At 31.7% G+C, this 27270-nt stretch overlaps 4 protein-coding genes and 1 pseudogene across 6 annotated transcripts; all 5 read left to right on the top strand.

Moving 5' to 3' along the window:
* Nucleotides 1–475: 475 nt before the first annotated feature.
* On the top strand, nucleotides 476–4606 carry REM2.3 (remorin-like). Of its 2 annotated transcripts, none has more exons than NR_174997.1 (6): nucleotides 476–585; nucleotides 2940–2981; nucleotides 3062–3133; nucleotides 3996–4077; nucleotides 4179–4429; nucleotides 4490–4606. NR_174997.1 is itself a non-coding variant. In NM_001289233.2 (6 exons), exons 1-5 carry the CDS (start codon nucleotides 489–491, stop codon nucleotides 4377–4379), a joined length of 483 nt encoding a protein of 160 aa, NP_001276162.2. In that variant the 5' UTR covers nucleotides 476–488; the 3' UTR covers nucleotides 4380–4429; nucleotides 4490–4606. The 2 variants fall into 2 exon arrangements, 1 of the variants encoding a protein (NP_001276162.2); NM_001289233.2 differs by having other exon boundaries at nucleotides 3073–3133.
* Nucleotides 4607–6075: 1469 nt separating this feature from the next.
* Nucleotides 6076–8364, top strand: LOC100499865 (LIM domain-containing protein WLIM2b). The gene is made up of 5 exons (XM_003524416.5): nucleotides 6076–6607; nucleotides 7098–7197; nucleotides 7322–7344; nucleotides 7484–7573; nucleotides 7674–8364. Exons 1-5 carry the CDS (start codon nucleotides 6473–6475, stop codon nucleotides 7998–8000), a joined length of 675 nt encoding a protein of 224 aa, XP_003524464.1. The 5' UTR covers nucleotides 6076–6472; the 3' UTR covers nucleotides 8001–8364.
* Nucleotides 8365–9689: 1325 nt separating this feature from the next.
* Nucleotides 9690–16135, top strand: LOC100781351 (uncharacterized; annotated as a pseudogene). The gene is made up of 14 exons (XR_136532.5): nucleotides 9690–10068; nucleotides 10171–10794; nucleotides 10882–11018; nucleotides 11100–11220; nucleotides 11300–11398; nucleotides 11526–11825; nucleotides 11944–12051; nucleotides 12159–12230; nucleotides 12410–12496; nucleotides 13918–13989; nucleotides 14119–14208; nucleotides 14446–14553; nucleotides 15059–15127; nucleotides 15678–16135. The product of XR_136532.5 is annotated as an uncharacterized protein (transcript).
* A 1900-nt stretch (nucleotides 16136–18035) lies between these two features.
* Nucleotides 18036–21906, top strand: LOC100801365 (tetraspanin-10). The gene is made up of 12 exons (XM_006580535.4): nucleotides 18036–18360; nucleotides 18460–18543; nucleotides 19250–19362; nucleotides 19462–19516; nucleotides 19630–19685; nucleotides 20423–20470; nucleotides 20669–20717; nucleotides 20800–20883; nucleotides 20976–21043; nucleotides 21179–21304; nucleotides 21399–21474; nucleotides 21588–21906. The coding sequence occupies exons 2-12, from the start codon at nucleotides 18490–18492 to the stop codon at nucleotides 21651–21653; spliced, it is 795 nt and encodes a 264-aa protein (XP_006580598.1). The 5' UTR covers nucleotides 18036–18360; nucleotides 18460–18489; the 3' UTR covers nucleotides 21654–21906.
* Nucleotides 21907–22617: 711 nt separating this feature from the next.
* LOC100781898 (probable DEAD-box ATP-dependent RNA helicase 48) lies at nucleotides 22618–25783 on the top strand. Its single transcript, XM_041015305.1, has 8 exons — nucleotides 22618–23501; nucleotides 23707–23975; nucleotides 24404–24459; nucleotides 24538–24762; nucleotides 24955–25161; nucleotides 25252–25338; nucleotides 25538–25633; nucleotides 25712–25783. The coding sequence occupies exons 1-8, from the start codon at nucleotides 22780–22782 to the stop codon at nucleotides 25745–25747; spliced, it is 1698 nt and encodes a 565-aa protein (XP_040871239.1). The 5' UTR covers nucleotides 22618–22779; the 3' UTR covers nucleotides 25748–25783.
* Nucleotides 25784–27270: the final 1487 nt, after the last annotated feature.

Genomic DNA, 27270 nt, shown 5'->3' with positions numbered 1-27270 from the left:
GCCAAGTTTAATTCCGTGATATATCATTCACCCAAAAATAAAATACTGATTATATATAATATTATTATTTTTACACAATACTAGTATAATATAGTGCATAAGTTATTAAAATACCTAACCTAGCAATTGCCAACTTATTAATTATTATTTTCATTTATTACGGCTCACCATAACTTCCTTCCCTTCATTCATCTCATATGCTACATAGTTCATTATAATATAGTTTGGAAAATCTTCCAATAAAGTATTTCAGGTTCGGACCAATATATATGATTGGAAGAATACCTACAAGAAAAAGTATATATATAGTAAAAATATGTGTGTGGACCCTCCTTTGAAACTTATCCACGTCTCTTACATATACCAGCGAGACCATTATTCATCAAGACCCTGTTGTAGCCAACATACAGTGTTGCTATATATATAAAAATAAGTCTGCATGCATGCTGTAAGGTCTTGGTATTAATTATAACAAGTGTGTATACGTTATGGGAGAATCGGGGAACCAACGAGGCAAGGAAGTGGAGGACGGAGACACTTCAAGCGGTGTTAGACAAGAGTATGCAATTTCTCCACTCAATCTATGTAAGTCTCTGATCACATGCTTTACCCCTTACTCAAAATGCATGTATGCGCATGGACATAGACTGAACCAAAACTCATATTAATAACCTTTTCAAGTTTCAACCCGTGGATGATGCAACCAACCCCTTTCTTTATCTGAAGTAAAACTTATATTACTTGCTGTTATATATCAATACACTCTTACTAGAACATTCTATTTTATTGTACTAAATAGAAAATTTATGAGTTCTAATATTATAATTGCAATGTCTGATTATGTAGTGTAGGCATCTGTACTTTTTTTTAAAAAAAATGAATACTTCTGTGTATTACAATTTAAGAAGGATATTTGCTTATGGTATAGAACATACTTACATACACATGATGATAACTTTATGTAGAATGCTTTATATTTGCTTGACTACTTTTAATGTATTTTTTTTTTATTGAAATTCATATATCTTCATTTGGATATTCCATAATATTATTGATTTGATTATATTTTGTATTATTATTACTCTGTTTTGATATATATTATTTAAACTACATACTTATTGACTCTATGGTATTGTTAGAAAAATTTTATATTTATTTGAGAACCAACAACGAAAAGAGCTGTAGATATATAATGATGATATAATATTTAAAATCAATATGTTTTGAATATATATGTTTCATATTATGTCATGTTTATAGGTTTTAAAGGTTTACAAGAATTCTTAATTATTTAAATGGTATGTTGTATATCGGATGTATTGTTTTAATTTATTTAATCGTTTTGAATTTATACATAATGTAGTGGTTAATTTTTATGATTAATATTATAACTGTTTTTATGAAAAATGGAATATTTAAATAATTATATTTTTTCATATTATTACGGTCCATAATTTGATTTAAAATATAATTTTCTTAATATAAAGGAGTAGGTTATAAAAAAATTTCCGAAAATAATTAAGAAGATTATATTATAGAAAACTTATAAAGAAATTTATAATTTAAAATACATATTTTATATAATTTTGACATTATTTTCTAAAATTCTTTGAGTCACTGATTAATAAAAACCTCTTTAATATAATAATGAATTTGTCAATTTAGTATTTAAAGTCCAAATATAATATTTTTTTAAGACCTAAATTTAATATACATCATAATCTTTATCTTAAATTCTTAATTAATTAACATTCAAGAGTGAAAATACTTTTGTTTACTAAACAGAGGTACATCTCTTCTTCTTTTTTCCTCACGAAACTTTGATACTTTTTGTTTATGTTTCAACTTTCTAGGTTTGTTCGCCATACGGAATCAATTTCGTAGTTTCTTAGTGATTTTGTCGAAAAAGGTCAAAAAGAAAGGTGAGTTATTTTTAGGTTTTAAGGTCGAATTTGATTAAAACGAGGGAAAGAGAGAAGAAGGGACATAAAATAAAACACGAGTAAATCTTACTACTTTATAAAGAAGATATTCAATAAAAAATTGTATTTAATCTTTTAAAGTTTAGCATGTGGTTTTGTCATATGTAGTTTGTACTTAAAGAATGTTTTGTAAGTATAAAATATATTCACTACTTATCATATAAAGAAAATAGGAAGATTAATAGAAAGATGTTGTGGGAGGATTTAATTAGAATTATTCAATTAAACATTATCGTGGTTTTTCTCACTTTTTCTTTCTTTAAACTTTTCAACCAAATAAATTAGAATTTCCAATATCGATCAAAGTCACTCTATTTTTTTAATTTCTATTTACTTTCAATAAAAATATTAAGTAAAAAAAAACTCAACTCTTTACTATGTTGATTATATTGAATAACTCGATAGATTCAATTATTAACGACCAAAATAATTATTATTATTTTAAGTATTTTAATTTATATTTTAACTATTTACCTATATTTAGAAATATCTATTTAATGTATGAAATATTATTAATAAAATACATTTAATATATCTTAATTAGTATCTTAAAGTTAACAAGCGTCTTCACGTACGTTAGGATTTCGGTAATTATTGGTTATGGACTTATGGTTACACCTGTTCTACATATAATTACTTTTCAACGTACTCATTTAGAGAATAAAATAAACAATTTCAATTAATAAAAAAATTATGATATTTTAACTCATTTTTATTTGTTGTGTATGTTTATATAACATCATGAACTATTATTTTTTTAATCAATGGCATGTATTTTTAAGAGGATTTAGAATTATTTGTTTGACTTCCAAATCTTATGATTTTTAATTTTTATTATGTATATGTCAAATTACATGGATAAGGCAGATAGTACATGATTTTGCACGCGTTTCTTCAATGTTACTCTATTAATTACTCAACCCGTCATGTGATTGTGTTTCCTTATTGAGGTTGCAGTTCTTACCACTAGGACGGGTTCAAAGGAATCAGTTGACAGAGGTTGTTTTCTAAAAAATTTGTATTTAGTAAATAACTTATAACTATTTAAGGGATAACATCGATCAGATGCTGTGCTTAAGGTTTGAATCAGAGAAAAGACTGGCTTTAATAAGAGCATGGGAAGAAAGTGAGAAGACAAAAGCAGAGAACAGGTAAGATACCATCTCTTAGTTCGTTATAATACTTTTTTTTTGTACTTGCAATACTATTTTGTTTTAAATCATTGGTTAGAGTTTTGATTATCTCCTTAATTAAAATGAGATAATTAAATATATTCAAGTTTCCGTAAATCTTCTTTGACTTTAAACGCTTTTTCTACTTTAGACTGATTTTTTTTCATTAAAAAATTTTAACCACCCAAAAAACAGAGAGTGAAATTGAGCTATTTAGGCATGTTTTTGGCTATATTAGGACTTTAGTTTAGGAGTGTGTTTCCCAATAAAAAGTTAGTTCACCATTTTATCGTGTGATTGACGTTAGTATTTGATTTCTTTGGTATTTACAATATTTTGTTGTTGACGATTACTATTATTTGCTAGTATCATTTATTCATTCCGTAACTCTTCTTTTGACACATTAATTAATGAAGTTCAAGTAATTAAATATTTTTTTATCTTACTATAATTATCATATGAAAATAATAAATTTATTTCATAATAATTATAGTTTTTCAATAAAACATTAATTATATTTTATATAATATTAATGATAGACAACAAAATATATAAATAAATTAATCATGATATAATATTAATTTTATAAAATTATTATTCTTTTTTATTTATTTATTATTGTTATTTTATCTGTGAAAAATAACAATTATAATAAGACTGAGAGGGAGTAGTATAATTCTTGGAAGAAAGAAACCGGATTTTATCTTAAATTTACTATGTTGTGAAATTCTGAGACATTTGCTTGACTTTAAGGGTCCGTTTGAATAGACGTTCACAATAACCTCTTGAATTCCATTCTCTATTGATTGCTAAGCTTGATAAATGTGAAACTGTCAAACAGGGCATATAAAAGGCACAATGCTGTTGTATTGTGGGAGAATAGTAAGAAAGCATCTGCGGAGGCACATCTTAAAAGGATTGAGGTCATACGTGGTTAATTAATGCATGCATCAATGTGACTGATTTTTGGATGTCAGTTGTATGAATGATCCTAATGTTATATTCAAACATTTGCATTTGACAGGAAAAATTGGACAGAAACAAAGCCAAGTGTGTAGAAAAAATGCAAAATAAAGTTGCAGAAATTCATCGAACAGCAGAAGAGAAAAGGGCAATGATAGAAGCCTACAAGGGAGAAGAATTCCTAGAAATAGAGGAGAAAGCAGCAAAGTTTCGTACCCGTGGCTATTCACCCAAGAAATATCTACCATGCTTCGGCAGTTAAAGGATTTTCAGCCAAATCAAAAAAAAAAATTCTCATATATGCCTTGCTTTATATATATATATACATATATATATATATATATATATATATATATATATATATATATATATATATATATATGTTTAAATTATGCTGTGTGTGTTGCTTATGTGTAATAAGAGCCGGATATTCATATTTGCATATTCAAAAAACACAAGGAAGATATAATATAACGAAAATATTCCTCAGGTCAAGGATGCGATGAGATTGAATCATAAAAAAAAATATGAATAATTAAAAATAAAAATTAGTTAGTTATTATATCATTGCTTAAAAAAGTTTTGTACATTAATATTTTAATTTTGATTATTTAAATATGACTTAATTATTTGTATTTATTGTTCTGATTTATCATAACAATCAAGTGTTCTCCTTTGTGTAGCTTCTTCAAAAATTACATTATCTTTACATTTTTATATGATAAACTATAAGAAAAACATGTTTTCATATATCACATGTGTTCCAACTAACGTTAAGCTCAAGGCTCGAGGGACAGCATTTGGTCCAAAGTTGTATTATGCAATTTCTTTATTGTGAGAGAAGGAGGATGTCATTATAATTCAACATGTGATATTAGGGATCAACTACAGTTTGACCCATGTGTAACTGTTTACCAATATGGCATGATTAATTAGGTTTTGGTGGCCATGAGCTCGACCCGTAATAATGGTGGACTTAGGTTAAGTACTTGTCATATAATATGGGAGGGTCCAAATTCCAATACACATTAATATTATTTATAATATATACTGGATTTTTAGACAAATACAAATATTCTTATTTTAAGTTCCTTAATCAATACTTTTAGATTATAAATCTTTTTTTATACAGATACCAAATAATTAAAGTGACTTAATGGTTTTTCATGCTAGTTTTGAAGCAAGGGGTTATGATGCCAAATAATTTTTTATATACATCATCAATTTTGTAAATTGAAAAATTTAAGTACATTTATACATATATTAATCAAGATCATATATATGTGATAGTTTCTTACCACCTAATAATTCTTCCAATTTTACCCTGTATATTGTGATAGATATCTATACATTAAGATAAAATTATAGATGAAAGTACAATTTCTACTTTTATCATACATTTTTATAGGAAAAAATATATTTTAACTTTTTAGTACATATACTTTTAGTCAAAGTTGGTATAATTGATAAATTTAATCTTTTATTTTTTTAAATATGTAAATTTATTCATTCTTTATATCAACATATACACTTACAGCATATTTTTAGAAGATGAAGGCATAAATTTATCAATTTAAAAATATAAAGAATAAAACCAATTTTAACTAAAAGTATTGGGACAAGAAACACATCTCTTTCTTAAATATATAATGTTTATCTAAATTAATTATAAATTTATATTTAATATTTTAATCTCGTTAATTTAAAATATAGACAAATTACAATTTTAATATTTGAAAATATAATGTTACATATTAGTCTCGAATTTAAAATATATTCGTCCGTCACATTATTCTCTAAAACTAAGAAGATTTCAAAAATATTTATATGTCATTTTAATCCTTAAAGTTAACAATTTATTGAATTTTGAATCTAAGTAAATGATGGATTACACATTTAGGATTTTTTTTTTTAATTTTATCAAATACTAAAGCGACAATATATAATTGCTCACACTTTTGATGACCAGTTAAAGTATTTACAGCAATACAGGTGCAGAAGTATCATCTTCCAATCCAGAAATTTATGCCTTCCATGAAGGACATGGTCAAAGACACATGTGCGTTACATAGTTGTAGGCCTATAATTAGAGAAGAAAATTAGTGTCCGAGCATAATCCAAAGACAAATAATGCTTCTTATCCACCCATTTCATCCTTTTTTTACTGCAATTTTGCACGGGACAGCAACTACAAAAGACGCTGGAGGATGAATGCTAGAATCACATTTCCTCCTTTGGTGTCTTAGCTGAACCCTCACCTCAATCTTGCGTGCTAGCTAGCTTTATTCCAATTCCTACAGAACCAAATTATTCTGCTAGCTAGCTAGTACGTCAAATAAAATAAAATAATCAAATATGGCATTCAGCGGGACCCAACAGAAATGCAAGGCTTGCGACAAAACTGTTCACTTTGTCGAAGGTTTATCTGCCGATGGAGCTGCTTATCACAAGAACTGCTTCAGATGCAGCCATTGCAATGGCCTTCTTGCGGTACATTGCTTTGTTTTTGCATTCTTGTTAAGGAGCATTTAATAATGATTTTAATTACTTAATGTGTTATTAAAACATTAGAACTAGTGCATGTGCAAAATTATGCTATGCACGGAACCTTATCATACGAATCTGTTGTACGAATTGAACAAATGAAAATCGTAATATTTAATGTATGTTTGATTTGCATTAAATTAATTATTTCTTACAATATTTTATTTAACTTTTTGTTCAATAATACAAAAAAAGTGACCTCATTATCAATTCGTGCAAAAAGTCTTCAAATCTTTGTACTGAATAGCAGTTAATACAAATAATTTTACTATTTGTAGCATCAAATGCTTTATTTGTATTTTTAATATAATGTTTTTTTAATAAAGACTTTGTATATGCATCCTTGAGAAATATTCTTAAGAAACTCAAATAAAGCATGGTGTCTGAAATCTGAAGCCTTATTTCTATATTTTGTGATGTTAAATTTTCATTACAGATAAGCAATTACTCATCCACCGAAGGAGTTTTGTACTGCAAGGTGCACTTTGAGCAGCTTTTCAAGGAAACTGGAACCTACCCCAAGAAATCCCAGTCGTGTAAGAGCCCTTTTGTACACAAAAAATTACCATAACATGCAGCTGCTGTTTTGTTTTGTGCTATTTTTGGGCTAATAAATCATAATTTTTGTTGCATAATTTTCGTTTCATAATTTTCAATCAGCTGGAAAGCCTCCACTCGAGCTGGTATGTATTATTCTACATACACAAGACACCTTTTATTTATTTGCTTGAGCTATATATAATTCAGTTAGTAAATTTTATGTATTCAACTATATTGTGTAAATATTTACATGGTTTTCACCAATTGTTATATCAACTACAGAATAGAGCACCAAGCAAGCTTTCTGCCTTCTTCTCTGGGACTCAAGAGAAATGTTCAAAATGCAAGAAAACCGTATATCCATTGGAGAAGGTTTGAAAGACAAATCACATTTCCTTTTGTGATTATATATATGCTTCTGAGTTATGACCCTTAATTAGTTAGCTAATGTTGTGAGTTGAATTTATGACAGTTGACCGTGGAAGGCGAGTTTTACCACAAATCATGCTTTAGGTGTGCACATGGAGGATGTTTCCTGACCCCTTCAACCTATGCTGCTCTAGATGGATATCTTTACTGCAAGCCCCACTTCTCTCAGTTGTTCAAGGAGAAGGGTAGCTACAGTTATCTGTCCAAGCAAGCTTCATTGAAGAAAAGTGAAATGCAACAACAAGAACAAGAGGCTGTGGAGAAAGCTACTACAACCGATGATGATCGCTCAGAGTCAGAGCCAGACACGACAACAACAACAAAGGAAGCTGAACAAGCTGATGATGATCACTCTGAGCAAGAGCACTAGATTGATTGATGGAACATTAATTTTTGCAAGCGGGGGTCTTCACTTGTGTCTTTGAGTAAAATTGATCTTTCTGGCTACAAGTAAATCCCCATTTCATTTGGGACATTTTGAAGTTCCTGATTGATTGGGTCGTGGCCTTGTATCATTCCCACAAAAGGGCTATTACAGTATTATGTGTTCCATAATTTGCAAACAATCAGTAGGTTAAGCCTCTCTGTTCTTTGGGGCATGTACATGACTTTCTCAAGCCAAAGTGCATGCATGCCTCAGTCATTTCAGATGTATTTCATTCTGTGTATTAAGAAACAGATATCAGAGTAGAAAAAGAAGATTCTATTGTCTGAATTGATGATGGATTACAAAAGCAATCTCTTTTCTATACAACTCTCCTTAATTATACACTTTACCTAATTGGCGTATCGGAAAATATTAGTAACTGAAAATCATCTTCTATCTAAAACTTTTTGTAAAGGGCTCTGCATTTTAGGCTCAGCTTCAGAAATCCTAAAAATAAATATATTCCTTTTAATGTATAGAGTAAAATATTAGTAGTTGATAATATCGATGTAAAATAAGTTGCAATAAATATAAACATATATGGCCAGATCAAAAACTTAATTTTAAGTTATTAATCATATATTAAAAATTAGAAAGAGTGAAACTATAAAGATTGTTAAAGAAAATAGTTTTAGGATCTTACAAACTACCACTATCTATTTCACTCGTCCACCTAATAATTTCTAATTATGTTATTTCATCATGTAAAAAAATTATGTTATTTCATCTAATTTATTTAATTCTTTTGTAATATTAATGACAGCATTTTTTTGACAAACATAAGTATCTTCATTGGTCATCCTAATTTAAAATATTGGGTGCAAACATAACATATCATTGTTACAGAATAAAATGAAAATTCAATATATCACACTATTAGACATTATAAAAAATTGGTGAAAATATATTTTTGGATTCTTATTTAAATTTTTTATTTTAGTTTAGTACTTTAAGTATAAAAAATTTAACTTTATCCCTTTAAAGTGTATTTGTTATTCTTCTATTAGTTTATCATACTGTTTGATTCATGCAAATTGTCAGAGATACCATATCATCTAGGTATTTGTTATGTAAATACATGATTAGTGAAAAAAATTGATGAAAAGATGATTTTGATTTTATATAAAAAAAAAACCCTAAAGGACTGGGTGATACTTTTTAATTCAGAAGATCAAATTGAAATGTATAGAAAATGTGAACAATAAAAATATATTTTAACATAAATATTTATCTCTTTGTCATTTAAGATACATTTTACTCTAACAACAACGTAACTAACTAGTTTTTTTTCCTATTCACCAAAAAAAAAAACTATTTTTTTCAACTATCTCAAATTAATTTTATTTTATATTGTTTTTATATGCTTTTTTAAGGGATTTTTTTTATATACACTTCATCTTCTTAATTTTCATATTTTTCAATTTTTATTATCTTTATTTCTAACTTAAATTTGAATAATTTCAAAATATTAATAATCAAAATGATGTTATATCACAATTTAAATATTTCAAATTATTTATTTATTATGAATTTGAATCATAAAAAATAAATATTTTTCTATAATCTATACGATGCACGTACTAAAAATATTAATTTCATATTTAATTATTCATGAACCAGATTAATTTGTGTGTGGGGGATAACCCTTTCTTTCCGTTGTTCCCCATTCTTCTTCTCTACTTGCTAGCCGTTTATCCAAACCCAAGGTTTCACTCTCTTACTCTGAGAACAACAAATCCCTTCTCAAATAATAATAACATAGCTGTAAACTGAAATTCAGAGGAAAATGGGGTCTCTTCCTCTCACCAGTAGTAAACCCTTCTTCACCCAGCTTCACTGGTTTTCATCGGACAGAACAAGAACCCTTTCTCTGAATCAGAGAGTCAAGGTCTTTGCCTCACGATCACGAAATGAAGGAGAAAAAGAACCACCTAAATTCGACAGCTACGACCTCATGGAACTCAAGTTCGGTCGGTTACTCGGAGAGGACCCCAAGCTCACCCTTGCCAAGGTATATGAAAATGTTCGTATAATAATTACTTTGTTTATATGCTTATAGTTTAGTCTTTCTAATTGATTCAATACACCATTGTATGCTTGCTTGTTGTTTTAGATAATGGGAAGAAAGGTTAATCCTGATGCTTCTTATCTTGATATTGAGAAAGCCTTTTATAAGAACAAGGGTAAAATTGTGGAAGTGGAGCAAGTTCCATTTGAAGGCTCTAAGGGAGGGAGGTCATCAAGGAAATTGGATGACCAGGGCTTGGTGCGTCCTGTTCCTGCTAAGGGGATGGAATTTAAATCCGATGATAGCAAACCTGCATTGGAGATTAAGAAACCCGTCCGAGCGGAAAATAAGGTGGGGAGTGTTAGGAAGAGTATTGTTCCCAATGTTATTCTCAGGAAGCCAGCCGTGCTTAAAGATGACGGTGATGGGGACACGTTGACATCAAGGTTGAGAATGAGGCCAAAAATGCAGGATGAGCAAGTGAAGGACACGTTTAGTGACATGACACTGTTGAGGAAGCCTGAAGCAGCAGTTGCCAAGAACACAGATGCAATCCAAGAGCCTTCTTCTAGTGTGGATGGCCAAGGGAACAATGATGATGAGTTGAAGATGTGGAACGAAGAGTTAAGTGATGAAATTGGTGGCTTTACCTTGTTGGAACGGCCACACAAACCTAGTGGTGAAAAGGAAGAGAAGTTAGAAGAAGTGAATGTCATGATCCCAAATGATGTAGGTGCCAATCTTTGTTGCTAGTTGCAATATAGCATTTAGGAATGTAAGGCTGGATATGAACTAATTTTGTGCTCGATTAATTAGGGATTGGAGCAACATGAGCAGAGACAGCTGGAGTTCCATGAGGAGCCGAATGATTTATGTCAATTGTCAGATTTAAAGTCAGATGATTCTAGAGTGGAGTTGTCTGCGGAAGCTGCGCTACAGGCAAAGCCAAAAAGGTATATGAAAAAAGTTTTATGGTTTAGTTTATGGTTGCAATTCCAGTTTTAGTTCATTGCTTGAATGTATTTTTTTTATAGGCTAGATAAATATGTGAAACAAACCTCAAAATTTGTTGGAGAAGAGGGTGCTTCCCGTAATATTGGAGGTCGCACAAACAATGATGATTTAGGGAAAATTGTTGATATGTCAGATTTCCAGGTCAGATTATATGGATTATACGAGTTATTTATCTATTTTCCCAACTTTATGTTAACCGTTGTGCTTTTTAATTTTGTAGGAAAGCGAAGATGCTGATTGGACCAGGACACAAGATTTGATTAAGACTGGAGATAGAGAAGACGTGGAACTAGTAAGCTGCAATACCAAAGGGTTCATTGTAAGTAATTAGAAAGTGGTATGAAGAACTTTCATTTGTAAATAAAAAAATAGTTTCTTAGTCATCAATGATTTTTTTTTTTTTTTTTTTTTGTATTTCCTATGAACTAAATTAAACCATTTTACAGGTTTCTTTTGGTTCCTTGGTAGGATTTCTGCCATACCGTAATCTTGCTTCCAAGTGGAAGTTCTTAGCTTTTGAGTCATGGTTAAAACAGAAGGGCTTAGATCCATCAATATACAAGCAAAACTCAGGCACTATTACAAGTTTTGATGCTGAAATTAAGAACTTGTCTCCTGATTCTCCTCCATCTCTGGAGATTGATGGTAAAGTTGAAGATAGAATTTCACCAGATATGAAATTGGAAGATCTGCTAAGGATTTATGATCAAGAGAAACTTAAGTTCTTATCTTCATTTGTTGGGCAGGTTTGGTATTCAAAACATAAATGCACTGCCAAAATATATTCCTTTAGTTTTACCATAAAAGATGGAACTTGAATATTATCAATCTTAATGTTAAACATATATACCATGTGTTTTGCAGAAAATTAAAGCAAATGTGTTAGTGGCAGACAGAAAAATGAGAAAGCTCATATTCTCTTTAAGACCGAAAGAGAAGGAAGAATTAGTTGAGAAGAAGCGAAATCTCATGGTAAATACTTTAGTAACAATAACATTTCTTGAATTAGCATGGAGCTTATGTTGTTGATTGAATGCAACAAAGTGGTCTTCAGATTTGTTTTCTGTTTCTCGCCACAGGCTAGACTTCAAGTTGGGGATATAGTGTAATGCTGTGTCCAGAAAATTGCTTACTTTGGGATTTTTGTTGAGGTATATACGGCATTTAATATCACTATGTCAGTATTATGGCATTCAGTTTTACAAACATATCTATGCTTGTGCCTTTGTATTGAGCTAAGCACCTGGATACCCTTTGCCCTTTCATGGAATCAGAGTTCAGAGCGGTGGTAAAAAATTCTCAATATTGATGTTATTACTTATTAATGAAGGTTGAAGGAGTTTCTGCATTAATTCATCAGTCTGAATTATCGTGGGATGCCACTTTGAACCCAGCATCATATTTTCAGATTGGTCAGGTATTTTCCTTCTTGACAATGTGACAAATTAATAAAGTGGAAAATAGTTTTCAACCACTAAAATTAATAATGATGTGAGCCACAACCAATTTGTTTACATTTTTTTTCTATTGTTTGTTTTTCTTCCATGTTTGTGACTTTGCCGTCTATTTTCCATGCTTTCAATATAGATGATGTCATAAATAAACTGTCCAAAAGCATAAGTTGTCGGGTGAAAGTACCCATTTGCATCTGTCTGCAAACCATTATTAGTAGGTGGTTCAAAAGGAGAAATAGAAGAGAAAGCAAGGGATATGCACTTCCCGTGAGCATGGAAAGGGTGGGCAATGGGAATGATATTAGTTTACACGTGGCAGGTGTGGCATGAGCAATGAGGAGTTTGTTATGTAATAAAATATGCCAGTAGTGGGAAGGGTAGGATGGAGGTAGGAAAAGAGTGCACGGTAGAATTGGGAGGGACAGCAGGCCAGGCTTCTTGAAAGTCTTGGTCATCATTTTCTTTATTCATTTCTAGTACTTAATCTTTCTTGTATTTCTCTTATTGAGTTATTTCACTGGTATATTCTCTTCTGATATCAGTGATTTTGCCTAGTGCACCACACATCTATATTTCCCTTTCTTGTGTTCTGGTCAGTTTCAGTATCTAACATTCCACCTCATGCAAAAGTCCTTTAAGCTTGAAGCATGTTCACATTGCACATGTCTGCCCAACCTTGTACTGAAATGTATCTTTAATTTAGAAAAATAAAGGCAACAAGGATTGAACTCTTGACCATGTGATTGTAGAGGCTTTGATACCATGCCATGAACCAACACAAAGCAAGTTACATTTTCCAAGCGTAAAAGGGGTTATTCAAAAAAGCATTGACGTTGTTGTGGCCAAATTTCTTCAAGCTTTTTTTCCCCTGGACACAAGCTTTTTTTCTTTTGGCCACCCAAGTATTGACGTTGTTGTGGCCAAATTTCTTCAACGAGCCTAAATCAAATGTTGCCAAACCAAATAATAGCCAAGGAAGTAGCTCATATAATGAAATTGGTGACATTGATGGACTAAATAAACAATTATCTAATAGACGGATAGCCCATCAATGTCACCAATTTCATTAGATGAGCTACTTCCTAGGACATTATTTTGGTTTCACAACATTTGATTTAGGCTCTTGTTGAAGAAATTTGGCTGCAACAACATCAATACTTGGGTGGCCAAAAGAAAAAAGCTTGTGTCCAGGGGAGAACACGGCAATAGCAATTTATACTCCTCATAAAATTGATAATTCATTTGCTTTTTTGAATAAACCCCTTTTACGCTTGGAAAATGTAACTTTCTTCGTGTTGGTTCATTGATCAAGTACCCATCATGATATTTGAAGTCTTTATAGATTACTACTTTGTATTTATTTTTAAGCTTACTTTTGTTCCAGGTTCTGGAGGCAAAAGTTCACCAAATAAACTTTGCTCTTGAGCGCATATTTTTATCATTGAAGGAGGTCATGGTAACTTATCTATGTTATTTACTTTTCCTTTCATTAGGGGAGAATTGTGATTATTTTGACCAAGTTCACTTAGATTAAGCGGTGTTTATACGCTTTGTGATTTAACAACTCATTATCTTCTTATGACAGCCTGATCCATTAATGAATCCCTTAGAGGCTATAGTTGGGGATCATGACCCCTTAGATGGAAGATTGGAAGCAGCTCAAACAGATGTAGAGGTAATCTTTATATGAGAAAGTAGAAGTCACTCTAAGTACCTACAAAAATTATAAAACATATACCCATTATGTTGATTGAATAATTGCATTGTTGTTAGACTTTATTTCTCAATATAGTTTAGAAGCCGACTTTACCCATACAATGAAGCATCAATAAATATTTATGTTTATTTTATTGTCCAGTTGGATTATTGGTTTGACATGACTAATCATCAAATTATGCTCATTTTTGGACAGTGGCCTGAAGTGGATTCCCTTGTCGAAGAATTGCAAAAGATTGAGGGAGTCCAGTCTGTTTCAAAAGGCCGTTTTTTTAGAAGCCCTGGTTTAGCTCCAACTTTTCAGGTACGGACACAGTGACGCATATTCAACCTCTGCATAATGTTCTTTATTGTTTGCTTGAATGAGTATTAGTTCAGTATTTGTTCTGTCAGAACTCATCATAAGTTACAATTTGCATTATGGATTTCGCATATTGTTTGTGAAAGGCCAATCAAGGTTCAAATTAATCAACTGACATAGAATTTTCTTATGGTTGCCTTATAACTTTTTTAGTTGAAAATATAATGATGTGGACTACTATTCAGCTAGAAGATTGTTCTGCCAAAAATAAACCCCACTCGGTTTCCTTTTTCATTTTCCTATGATAATGTGATTGCTTGTTCTTGTTTTGAGCAGCCACTGCCAGTTTACTAGACATTCCTGTATACACAGACAAACTCTAGTTCTCCTAAACCTCTTCTTTATCAACGTATTGTTTTTGTTTATCACTTGTTTCCAGGCACAATTTAATAATTGTTAGCAAACTCAAGTTCTTGATTTATCAGTATGGAAACCAAATTTTTTCCAGGTTTATATGGCATCCATCTTTGAGGATCAGTATAAGTTACTTGCTCGATCTGGAAACAAAATACAAGAGGTAATGTTATAGATTCTGTTTTAATTTCTAGCTAAACAGGTAATGTTGTATCATTCAAAAATGTCTTCCCTTCCACTAGTATTTTTTTTTTCTTCAGTTATTCAAGATGATTTTTCTTTTAGTTATGCATGTATACTTGATAAAATTGCTTTGGGACATGTCATTTTCCTCAGCGTCTACAAAAGCTTGCAAACAGTTGCTTTTGATTGTTCCATAGAATACACTATTGTATTCTAGTTTGCAAACCATGGTTTGACCCAATGGAAAACCAACCTAACCTTTCTTTTTCACTTCCATTCAAACCATGGTTTAAGAACCAAAATCTTGTTCAAATACAACTTATGGTTTTGTTGAATATGTTCAAATGCAACCTAACTATGGTCTCACACACTAATTTGCATATTTGTATTATTTATTTTTTTTGGTGGTCTATTTTTTTTCTTTCTTTTATCCATATTCTAGATGTAGGTGGAGTACTTATTGAAATCACTTATTGTCATACTCATTCATACTATAATCTATAACCCTAATAATAAATCATTTTGGGCAGGTGATAGTTCAGACTTCTTTAGATAAAGAAAGGATGAAGTCAGCTGTTATGACATGTGCCAACAGAGTAGAATAATTGTGGATGGTGACAGTAGTAAAGCCTATTGTTGCTTTCTTTTTTTGGTGATTGTGCATTCTTTCGGAGAGTGCAAGCTGCAATATAAGGAGCATTTCAAGCTAATTTATGCATGAGGATTGGTGGGAGGATCAATTTTTTCTTTCTTGTAAAAAAGTAGTAATAAAGGCATATTTTTCTAACTTTTGGGGAGACGTGTTGGGGGTGAGAGGAGGGGTTACATATAAAGGACAAGTAGAAAAAAGCTCGAATCCTTTCTCTTGGGTCAAGTGATGCCATTTCTTGTTTGCCTTGTGCACCGCGACCGCTTTGAGAAATTAGACAGATTGATACTGTTCCTGGACAACCATTGCATATAGTAAATCACTTTTGGTAATTTACAATTACATGTGTTAAAACTAAGGCTAGCTTGGTTCAAGCTTGAACTCAACAAAGAAATGTTCATTTTGTGGGCTTGAGTTCAGTTCACTATAAGTTCAACAAGCTACTAAATATAAGATAATGAATTGAACTTAAAAAAGTTGATGAGTTTCCAAAAGAGTTGTTTATCAAAATGGTCTCAATGTTAAATAACTTGACTCGATTTGACCCTATTTAAATGATGGATGCTGAGTATTGTAGTTTTGATTGCAATGGAGCCCCATTAAGGGTTATTTCTTGTAAATGGAGAGCAATGAGCAGCAAAATGGATCGAGGTGAGTTTAACTCTAGAAAAATGCTTATATATAATTCCTTATTATTAGCAAAATTATAATTATATTATATTTTGCTAAATTGTCTTTTACGTCAGAATTAAAATATGATTTTTTTTGTATAAAAAGGTGTTTGTTTCAAGCTATATTGTATTTTCAGAAATCACATTCTTAAATTTTTTATTAACATGAATGTTATTCTTGATTACATTTAAAAATATGTTTAATTAAAGTTTAATGCTTTTAGAAATACTTTTTAATATTCAAAATTATTTAGACTAAAAATAACAGTAGAGATTGAAGTTATAATTGAATTCATAAATTAACTTTAATTTAACCTAACCAATTCAACAACTTTGACAAACTACAAGAATCAAGTTATAATTTTTTTTTTCCTAATATAGAGACTAAAATATCTTTTTTCTTACAAAAATAAAAGTAAAAATTATCAAACATTTGAACAAATTAAGTTTTATCTTCCTTCCACTCAATTGATATCAAATCAAATTATCAATATGTGAAGCTTAACCCTTTAAACAAAATTTTGGGACCACAAAAAAGGATAAAAAGGTAATCTCTGACTTTAGAAACGATATTTTTTTTGGGTACAAATTTCTTATAACTAAGCATATTAAACAATTGTAAAAGTTATGTTATTGACGTAATTAAAATGTCAACATAATTTTTATTGTTATAAAAATATATATGAATCATATTAAATCATGTAAGTTTAATTTGATATACTTCACTTTTATTCCACGAATCTCAGCTAAATTTTATTAAATGATAAAATAGGTATAATCTTGATTATCATTTTCCGAGAGATAATAGATAAGAATAAAAATATATATCATTCGATATTATTAACATTTTTACTATAAGTTTCAAGAAAAATAAAAATATAGTTATATTTATTAAAGATGTGACCATGTTACATCATTTTAAAATAATTATTAATGTGACAATTAAATGTATGTTACATCATAATTAGAGTAATAATAGATATTTTTTAAAATCTTAATTAAATAACAAATTTAATGATGTGTTTGGTTGATGGAAAAATGAGAGAAATAAAAAAAAATTATGTAATCTCACATATTTCATTCTATTTTAATTCAAAAATTTATCTTTTATATTTATTTTTTCTATTTTTATTATCTAAATCATACATATCCTAAAAGACTAAAATTAAACTTAAAAAAAATGTGAATTTTCTTTTTTCGTTTTACAATAATTAAGGCAAGGACACCTAAGTTTAAGAAAAAGAAAGTCTATGGACATGAATTTTTTTATACAAAATTGTTATATTCATTTTAAGAAAACAAGTAGAAATTTAAATTTGTAACATGATTTATAATGTGATAGAATGTGTTTGTAAGATACTATAATACTAATTTATAAGTTACTTACTCGGACTTATAAGTTGGTTTAATCTCTTATGTTACTTAATCAACCCTTGAGATTTAAAAAATATTTTTTTAACAATTGTCCAATTTACAAAATTATCCTCGTTAGTCATAGAACAATGATTTTGTTACTAGTTAACAAAATTGGATTATGTCATAAAAAGAATAGATCAGATATGCACTTTGTTGATGTTCTGGGTTAAACAACAAATATTTCGAACAGCCTGGGCTTACGTTGTACTGGGAATGTGTGACCACAAGTTTGAATTCTCCATAATTAAAGACAGCTTTCATTTCTTTTCATTTTTATGTTTATTTTTTCATAAAAAAGAGACAGCTTTCTTTGTTTTGTGATACTGTTACGCTCGAGTGTGCGTAGCATCGGGTATCGTGTCGTAAGATGTTGGATTTCTTGGCGTACACCGTGCGGCGCATCTTCATCAAACATAATGCACCCGCTTCATGATCATGATGTGAAACTGAAACTGCTCCTTCCCTTCCTTAACCCCTGTATGAATCTTCTCTTCATTTTCTTTTGTTTCCAGAGCTGGTAGAAAACAAAACGAAATTCTTTTGAATAAAGTAAACCCAGAATATTCATTCATTCAGACACTTCAAGTTTTCCCTCCGCGGAACAAAATGGGAATGGGAACTAGCACCTTTGTTACTAGATGGATCAACTTTCTCACCATGGTAATGCTGCTGTTCCTGAGTTTCTGCTCTCTTTTTTCTTTCAATTTTTGAGTTTGCCAGTTCAAATCTTTCTTTTTTTTATATTTCAATTTTTGGGTTTGTTTGTTCCATTTTCCTCTGCCTTTCACTTTTATCTACTGTCTTGTGTTCATGTGCTTTTTTTGCATACCCCACTTCGGTTTTCACTTGAACATGTTCCAAAGTTACGATTTTTAGTAGCCAACCTTACTTGCTGTTATCAGTTACCACTTCCTTTCCCTAGCTGTTTATTTTGTGTGCTGAAGGTGAAAACAGAAAATAAGAACTGGGACTTAAGGGTGTTTGATTTCTATTTTACTGTATTTAGTTTTTAAAATGTAACTAAATGAGGTTGCTCAGACAACTGGTGGAGGGCGATGCAAGGTACAGACTAGAGTGTGGAATTGAGGGATAGGTTGAATAAGATGAAAACAGAAGAAAAGACGATGAGAAAACATTTCCAGCTGTTTCTGATTTTTGGTTTTTTAAAAATACTTGTTTTTTTAATTAATTTTAAAAAGTTAATGGATTTTATATGAGAATCTGATTGCTGAGTAGTATGGAAATGTTGTAGAAAACAGTTTTTAAAACCAGGAAGTGAGAAGGGAATCAAGCAGGCTGCAAATTTTTTTTATTTTATTTTTAGTTCTGTGACTGTTGATGCTGTTTTCATGTTCTCCTTGTGCAGCTTTTGGCCATTGCTGTGATAATATTTGGAGTGTGGATGAGCACTCATCATGATGGCTGCCGAAAGTCTCTCACCGTGCCTGTGATAGGCCTCGGAGCAGTTATTTTCTTAATGTCAGCCTTGCGTTGTTTATGATTTTGATGCATTTTTTCTTTCCTTTTGAATATTTTCTTCCAGTGTATTGTGTTCTATCACATTTCTGTGTTGTGCAGATCTGTAGTTGGCTTTTTGGGTGCCCTGAAAAACATCTCCATACTATTATGGATTGTATCCTTATTCCTTGTTAGATACATAATATATTATTTTTAAGATGGCTACATCAGATAAAGAAAGAAAGAAAATTTGGATTCTGGGTATCATCCTTGACATTGTACTTGCAGTATCTGATCACCCTGTTCTTTGTCTTGGTGGGAATTCTGGTCTTCACAGTATTGGTGTAAGTATGTGAGAGTCTGACCTCAGCATTTGCATTAACAAGCCTTAGCATATTCATATTTCAGTTTTCTTTGCTTTGTTGGTCGGGTCATTAAGCCAATTAGGAGTTTATGTGGCTGCTCTGATTATTGAAATTGCTACCTTTGTGTTCCATTGTACAAAATGAGTCCTCATATTATCTTTTTGCAGCAGGTAGTTACTATTTACTAGTAGTATCATTTGCAATTACTAATTTGGAATAAGAAATTGGTGAAAACATGTAAAGCTATGACAATAGCTTATCTGCTTATGATATTTTGATATTGAATAAGGTATGTTGAATGAATTTTTATAACTAAAACACATCAGAACATGCACTAAGAACATGGCAAGTTAAAAAGCTGATGCTCTAGCAGCTATGTTTCTGGATGATTTGATATTTTAAGATGGATATCCTTCTTGTTCTGTTCATCTTTAATATGCTTCACTGCCTCTTGTGGTGGATTGTGGAGGAACAGTAATGTCAATTGTCAAAACAGCTGAATTAATTAAACATTTTTTGGTACAGGAACTAATTAAACATTTAAACATACTTTTCTCTTAATCTTTTTTTTAATATCTATGTTATCATGTTAGTAAAAGAGGTGAATTTATGTTTTATCAGATTCATTCCTATTTTTTTATCATCCAACTAATAATCGGCTTATTTGATTTTGGATATTCATTTCAATCTTATGTAATCTTCTGCCATTGTTTCAGGTTCATCGTGACTAACAACGGATCAGGTCATAGTGTTACTGGTTTAAGGTTAGTAGTCTAGTATTTCATTTACGTAGACATTACTATGGTCCTTGATATTTGAAATCGTGACAATTCCATGATATATACACTGTGTATGACTGCTTGGCTATAAGAGGAATGAATGTCTGGTTAATGCTTTTTTCTTATTCTAGTTCTTGACAACATGGTGTGATCTGATGAATGACAGCTTTTTTGGCTGCTTAGGTATAAGGAATACCAACTTCAAGATTTTAGTTCTTGGTTTCTCAAAGAGGTAACACTTTTGTCAACATGGAGAACTGTTGGTGCACAAAAACATTTAACATTCAAAAGCTTGAAATTTTTCTTTGTTTTAGTTAAACAATTCTCGTAACTGGGAGAGGTTGAAGGTTTGTCTTGTCAAATCTGATGACTGCAATAACCTATCCAAAAAATATAAGGTATTCCATTGACTTTAATTATCTGTTATACACAAAAAATAAAAAACAACAACAACAACTGTGATTTATCCCTTTCAAATCTTCTTATGCAGACTCCTAAACAATATAAATCAGCTAAATTGTCACCAATTGAAGCTGGCTGCTGCCGACCGCCTTCCCAGTAGGTTCTATTCTCTGTTTTCTCGTTTATAACAGCTACCCAAATGCATTTCAATAGAGTATATTTTATGTTTTCAGATAAGAAAACCAGTGCACATGTCTGATATTGTTTGAGTTGGGGTTTTATGTAACTTAGATGTGGATATCCTGCTGTAAATGCATCCTACTATGACTTGACCTTTCATCCAGTTAGCCCAAACAATGACTGCAAGCGGTACAAGAATTATCGGGCCGTCAAATGCTATGATTGTGACTCTTGCAAGTAAGCATGCATGCCCATGCTCCATTTCTGTTTTTTCTAGATGAGTAAATTATTTCACTGCCATTGTTTGTTTTGTCCTCGATCTTGGTTCCAGGGCTGGTGTGGCACAATACATGAAAACCGAGTGGAGAGTTGTTGCAATATTTAATGTTGTTTTATTTGTTGTCTTGGTAAGACAAACAAACATTCTTGCCCTTTTTCAAGATTACAACAATCAGAGAACATTAATTCTTAAGGTCATTGGTGCCTTAATTCTATCTACCTTTGTTTTGTGCATTGCCAGTGTATTATATACTTCGTGGGATGCTGCGCGAGACGAAATGCTGCAAGGAGCCATTCTAAAGCTTGAAGGGAACCTCCTCTATCTATGAACCCATCATCAAATCAAATGCTTTTGAAATTCTTAAAGAAGAAATCAGTGTACTGGGCTAGAGATAAAAACTCCTCAAATTCAAGTTATTTATAGGAACCCTAGTGGTGGATTGTGTAATCTTTGTGAACACCATGACTTGATTTGTTTTATTATTTGATTTGATGTGAATAGAAAATCCAAAATCAGAAATCTCTACAAGCCAAAGATTAACGTCTGGTTTGTTCGCTAAGATAATATTTGAAGTTAAAAACCTTTTATCAGTGTAGCGTTTGTTAATGCAGCATAAAGTTAGTGTTAAGGAAATTATAAGTCAGTTTCATTTAATCCCACATCAAACTTGTTACTTTATACAAAATGTCGAATAAAGGTCCTGAGTAAGACTGGATTAAGATTTCATAGTGTTCGGCTTGGGGTATCATATGTTTTTAAACTCCATTCACTATGATGTCGATGACTGGATTAATAATTCTTTTACAAAACACGACTTGATCAATTTTAGTCACTACCACAATATATTTTGTTTTGTTACGGAATAAAAAAAATACTATATTCTGTTTGAAACAAATTGGAAATAAAAAAACATCACCCATAAAAATCGTAGACTTGCTCCTGCGCATTCTTCTTGTTTTTGACTTGGAAATGAATACTAGCGTGGATAAAAATTGCTGAATCAAACACGCATATTTATTTATTATATTATTTTGACTATTTATGAAAAATCCAGCTTGTTACAAAAGGATATATCGAATTACCTTATTACAGTAATAACATAATTACTCAATATATATATATATATATATATATATATATATATATATATATATATATAAATGTAAGAGTAGGAAAATTGTATAAATTTTTAAACTTGATTTAGGGTAAATAAATAAATAAATCTCTATCTCTAATAATTGACATTTTATGTTTAATCAGGTCACCCTGGGCAAAATTTTCTTGTAAGTCTCTGAATCGGTGGATTCGGAGGACACAGTGATTAGTTTATCCTAGTACAAAAGAAATAAGAACAGTTTGGTTTGGTTTTGGTTGGTGAAAAAACAAAAACCCTTTCCCTTTGTTGTTTCTTGTGGTTTTGGAGTCTGCAGCAATGTGGGGTTGGATGGTCGGGGAAGCGCGTAGGGCAGCGTGCAACTGGAACTGGGTTTCGCTCCGAAGCATGGGTGGCGGTCCCAGAACCTTTCCCGGCGGTGTGAACAAGTGGAAGTGGAAGCGCATGCACGAGAAGCTCGCCAGAGACAAACAGAACAGACTCATCCAACAAGAGAAGCAGCTCTACCCAGCTCGCATTCGCTCCCACATCCGCTCCTCCCTCTCCCCCGACCACCGCTCCGCCGCTGCCGCCACTCACCGCCCTCTCTCCCCCAACGACCACTTCAAAGCCCTCGCCGACCGCTTCGTCAAAGACGGCGCCGAAGACCTCTGGAACAACCACGACGGTCCTCTAACTCCAAACCCGACAACACCGAACCTTGATTTTTGCCCCAAGCACACCAGGGGTTACCGTGCTGTTCCCGAGGTTGGGAACAGTCGTGTTGGGGCCCACAAATATAGGTTTTGGAGAAAGGGTAGTGATGATTCTTCTTCTGGTGAGAGCGAGAGTGAGATTGAAGTTGAATTGAGTATGAAGAAGAGGGGTAGTAGTGCTTCTTTAGGGGAGTATGATGTCAAGAGAGAGCGGAGGGTTGTGCCCAAGACTTCTCCAGAGTTTGAGTTTATTAGTTATGAGCTTAATAAGAGGAAGTTGAGCCAAATTGAGGACCAACAGAGTGAGCAACAACAAAGCAATGAAAGCATTCTAAGCAACACAAGGTATTCCTTTGCTTGCTATCTTGGATTTTTTATATGATTGTAATAGAAAATGGTTTTTCTTTTTGAGTGTTTATGATTGATTAGCATTCACTTATAGGATGTGGGAGGGATGGTGATGAAAATCGAAAAGGGTATAATAGATAGATGGATACAAAGTTTTAAATCGCAATTTTGTTGTGATCCTTGATATTGTGGGAAATTACAGACTAAAGTGGTTGATGCAGCCTCAATTATGCTTGCAGAGCCTTGACGAGTGTGGCATATCGCCGCTGACGGTCAAGGCACTTTCTTCAGCTGGCTATGTTCATATGACCCGCATACGAGAGGCTAGCCTACCTATTTGCCTTGAGGGTATTGTTGAAAATAATCGAAGTCCCATATCGGCTAAAAGTAATCTCACATTAGAATATATAAGTGAGGGGCAACCCTCACCCCTTGAGCTAGCTTTTGGGGTTGAGTTAGACCTCTCACATTACACACTCTAAGATGGTATTAGAGTCAGTTCTGATCCTGGGACCACGCTTCTGTTAGCCCTCGCTTTGTGGTGACAAACATCAACCATTTGAGGGGCAACCCTCACCCCTTGAGCTAGCTTTTGGGGGTGAGTTAGGCTTCTCACATTATCCATTCTAAGAGGTATGTTGCCTTTTCTCTTTCAGATTGGATTTTCGCAACCCTGCCTGCCAATCCAATTTTTGTTTGTCATTTATTGTTGTTGTTGTTGTGATTATCTCTTGCTAATCTTACAAAAGATTTGTATTGTAAATGTTGCTGCATTATAGTACTTTATCTCAACCTGCATTTTTTAGGATCCAGTTTCAGTCTTTTGCTTGTTAGTATGTTTCTGCCATTTGTCTAAGATGACTATTGGATTTGATTTTGATGATTATATTGCACTGCAGGGATGGATGCTGTAGTCAAAGCTAAAACTGGCACTGGAAAAAATGTAGCTTTTTTGGTACACCCTACTTCTTTTATTTTTAACACACTGCATTCTGTTTTTTTTTTCCTTATCTATGATGTTGAGCGCAAACAGCTTCCTGCTATTGAAACAGTTCTGAAAGCTATGAGTAGCAATACGTCTCAACGGGTGCCCCCAATATATGTTCTAATTCTCTGCCCTACCAGAGAACTTGCTAATCAAGTTGCTGCTGTAGCAAAGGTTTTGCTGAAATATCATGATGCCATCAGGGTGCAGACTCTTGTTGGAGGCATACGATTTAAAGTTGACCAAAAACGCCTTGAATCAGATCCATGCCAGGTTCCTTGTTATATATAAAATAATTTATGTTTCCCACTATGTGGCTCCAGGCCAAGTGTAAGGCGTTTTTTTGGTGGGCAAGGGGAGGGGGGAAGAGAAAAGAAAAAGAGATGTTGCTGATTTTGTGTAATAAAATCATTACTCAAAGTAGAAACATAATGTTTTTTGTATTTCCTGGATCAATTTTTGCAGATACTTGTTGCTACACCTGGTAGGTTACTGGATCACATTGAGAATAAGTCTGGAATATCTCTGCGGTTAATGGGCTTGCGGACGCTTGTACTTGATGAAGCTGATCATTTACTGGACCTAGGATTCAGAAAGGATGTAGAAAAAATTGTTGATTGTTTGCCCCGTCAGCAGCAATCTTTGCTGTTTTCTGCAACCATACCAAAGGAGGTTAGGTTATTATTTTTATTTTATAATTAATTTTGAACCTCAGGTTCTTTATTCCATCAACAGTGTTACTGATTCTTAAAAAATATTCAGGTCCGTTGTGTATCTCAGCTTGTTTTGAAAAGGGAACACAAATATGTTGATACAGTTGGAATGGGTTGTGTAGAAACTCCTGTTAAGGCAAGTTATAGCAACTATTGTCATTGCCATACTCTAAAAATTGCAAAAGTAAAAGAAAATACATATTAGGTAGACTTCTAGGGCCTTAGGCTATACATTTTTTCTTGTATATATATTTTTTAAACTGTTTGTGTTTTAATGTTTGTATAAAAAAATTCCAGTGATATGTATTAATGGTTATTCTGTTTTGTTATCACAGGTGAAGCAATCTTATCTTATTGCTCCTCATGAGTCACATTTTCAGTTAGTGCACCATATTCTGAAGGAGCATATCTTGCAAACACCTGATTATAAGGTTAAACACAGATGCTGTTTCAGATTTCAAATTGCTTTGTTATATATTTTATGGTTTTGACCAGTAGATTGCTTGCAGGTTATTGTATTCTGTATAACTGGGATGGTGAAATGAAATTGCATGTCTGCTGGTACAGATGATTTTATTTGATTTGCTTGACTTCACTTTAAAAGTTAATGGCACCTAAACTCTTTAAACTAATTGGAAGAGTGACAAATAACTATAGGCTAGACCTAGTCTAGTAGTCTTAACAAAATTAAGGATTTCTTTGAATCGGATTCCGTTTGGTAAAGTGCATTGGGTCAAGCACGCAAATCACAGAGCATATTATCTTTAGCCTTTGGTGCACTCCACAATTGTGGACTATAAAGATTTGTCTTGTACATTAAAATTGCTTGTGACATTTAATGGCATTCAATAAATTTTGGGGGAACCTCTTGCTTAAAACATTATCGTATTTGAGTACTAACTATCTTAGTCATGTCTCTAATGGTGATCACTCATCATGAGTTCATGACGCCTGGCTTATGTGCTACCTTGTTTACGATGATGATAAACTGACAGAGGCATGAATAACAAGTGGCTAGTTAGCGATAAGATGAGAAGAGCTCTCTTGCGCATAAAACTGAAAATAGTGATAATATTATGAGTTTAATAGCATTATAGCAATGTCCTATGTACACCAGGGTAAAAAATTGTCTATTAATTAGAAATTATTTTTAGTATAGTTTTAAAGATTATTATAAAAGTAAACAAACTTATTTTATAAAAATTTGTGATTGAATGACTAAATAATTATACTATTGTTACATATATTATTTATTCTAATAAAATTCCAAGCATTTAATCCAAACTAATTAAGACTTTTTTCATACTTTTAATTTTATTTAAATGATAAATTGTCTTATATCTCTTTGAGTAATAATAAACTAATTATCATTACTTTTTCGTGGTATAAACTAATTAATAAATCTCTTAATTAATATAAGTGAATAAAGGTTATTTAACTTTATTCACACACAAAAAAAGTCACCGAAAAAAGGGCTAATTTTAAATTTTTTATTGAACATTCCTAATTTATATCAATGGAAAAACATCATACAAAAGAAATGAGATAGACACTGTTAACATCATGTGTAAGCTTTGACAAACTTATATTTTTAATAACATTTTATAAATGACTGGTTTCACCAATGCCAAATAATTTGTACAATAAACATAACATGCAAATTTTAAAATGAAACATTATTAATGCTCCCACATTAGTTTAAAGTCTAAAGAATTTATTTATTACTCTATTTATCATTATTAATTTAACAAAATCATAAATTTACACATAACAAGTGAGATCCATATCCAGCCACAGGTTTTCTCCAAGTGAGTAAATCACTTCAACTAGTGCCTTGTGGTTCCCTAGAAATTATAATTAAAAATTTGCCGCTGAGAATAAGTTAAATCTGTTTATATGCGCCCTTGTTATGATATAAACTTGAATCTCCGTAATTGACACGTCTTTTAAAGATTTTTTTGCATCAAATCAATATTTTCCTCAATTAATTATTCAAAGGAAACTTATTTTTCTTAATTTCTTTACTCTAAGGCTAAATATAATGAATCAAATAAGATACATAAATTAT

Source organism: Glycine max, chromosome 5 (assembly GCF_000004515.6).
Source record: "Glycine max cultivar Williams 82 chromosome 5, Glycine_max_v4.0, whole genome shotgun sequence".
NCBI lineage: Eukaryota > Viridiplantae > Streptophyta > Magnoliopsida > Fabales > Fabaceae > Glycine > Glycine max.
Note: the sequence above shows the minus strand (reverse complement) of the source record. Positions and strands in the feature narration are given on the sequence as shown.

Coding starts and splice junctions, on each gene's coding strand:
- REM2.3 (NM_001289233.2), top strand. CDS start 489: ATGGGAGAATCGGGGAACCAACGAGGCAAGGAAGTGGAGGACGGAGAC. Junction 586..2,939: donor AATTTCTCCACTCAATCTAT/GTAAGTCTCTGA, acceptor TTGAGGTTGCAG/TTCTTACCACTAGGACGGGT. Junction 4,078..4,178: donor CACATCTTAAAAGGATTGAG/GTCATACGTGGT, acceptor TGCATTTGACAG/GAAAAATTGGACAGAAACAA.
- LOC100781898 (XM_041015305.1), top strand. CDS start 22,780: ATGTGGGGTTGGATGGTCGGGGAAGCGCGTAGGGCAGCGTGCAACTGG. Junction 24,460..24,537: donor GAAAAAATGTAGCTTTTTTG/GTACACCCTACT, acceptor GAGCGCAAACAG/CTTCCTGCTATTGAAACAGT. Junction 25,162..25,251: donor CTGCAACCATACCAAAGGAG/GTTAGGTTATTA, acceptor AAAAATATTCAG/GTCCGTTGTGTATCTCAGCT.
- LOC100801365 (XM_006580535.4), top strand. CDS start 18,490: ATGGGAATGGGAACTAGCACCTTTGTTACTAGATGGATCAACTTTCTC. Junction 20,471..20,668: donor CATAGTGTTACTGGTTTAAG/GTTAGTAGTCTA, acceptor TTGGCTGCTTAG/GTATAAGGAATACCAACTTC. Junction 21,044..21,178: donor TGCTGCCGACCGCCTTCCCA/GTAGGTTCTATT, acceptor TATGTAACTTAG/ATGTGGATATCCTGCTGTAA.
- LOC100499865 (XM_003524416.5), top strand. CDS start 6,473: ATGGCATTCAGCGGGACCCAACAGAAATGCAAGGCTTGCGACAAAACT. Junction 6,608..7,097: donor ATTGCAATGGCCTTCTTGCG/GTACATTGCTTT, acceptor TTTTCATTACAG/ATAAGCAATTACTCATCCAC. Junction 7,345..7,483: donor GAAAGCCTCCACTCGAGCTG/GTATGTATTATT, acceptor TATCAACTACAG/AATAGAGCACCAAGCAAGCT.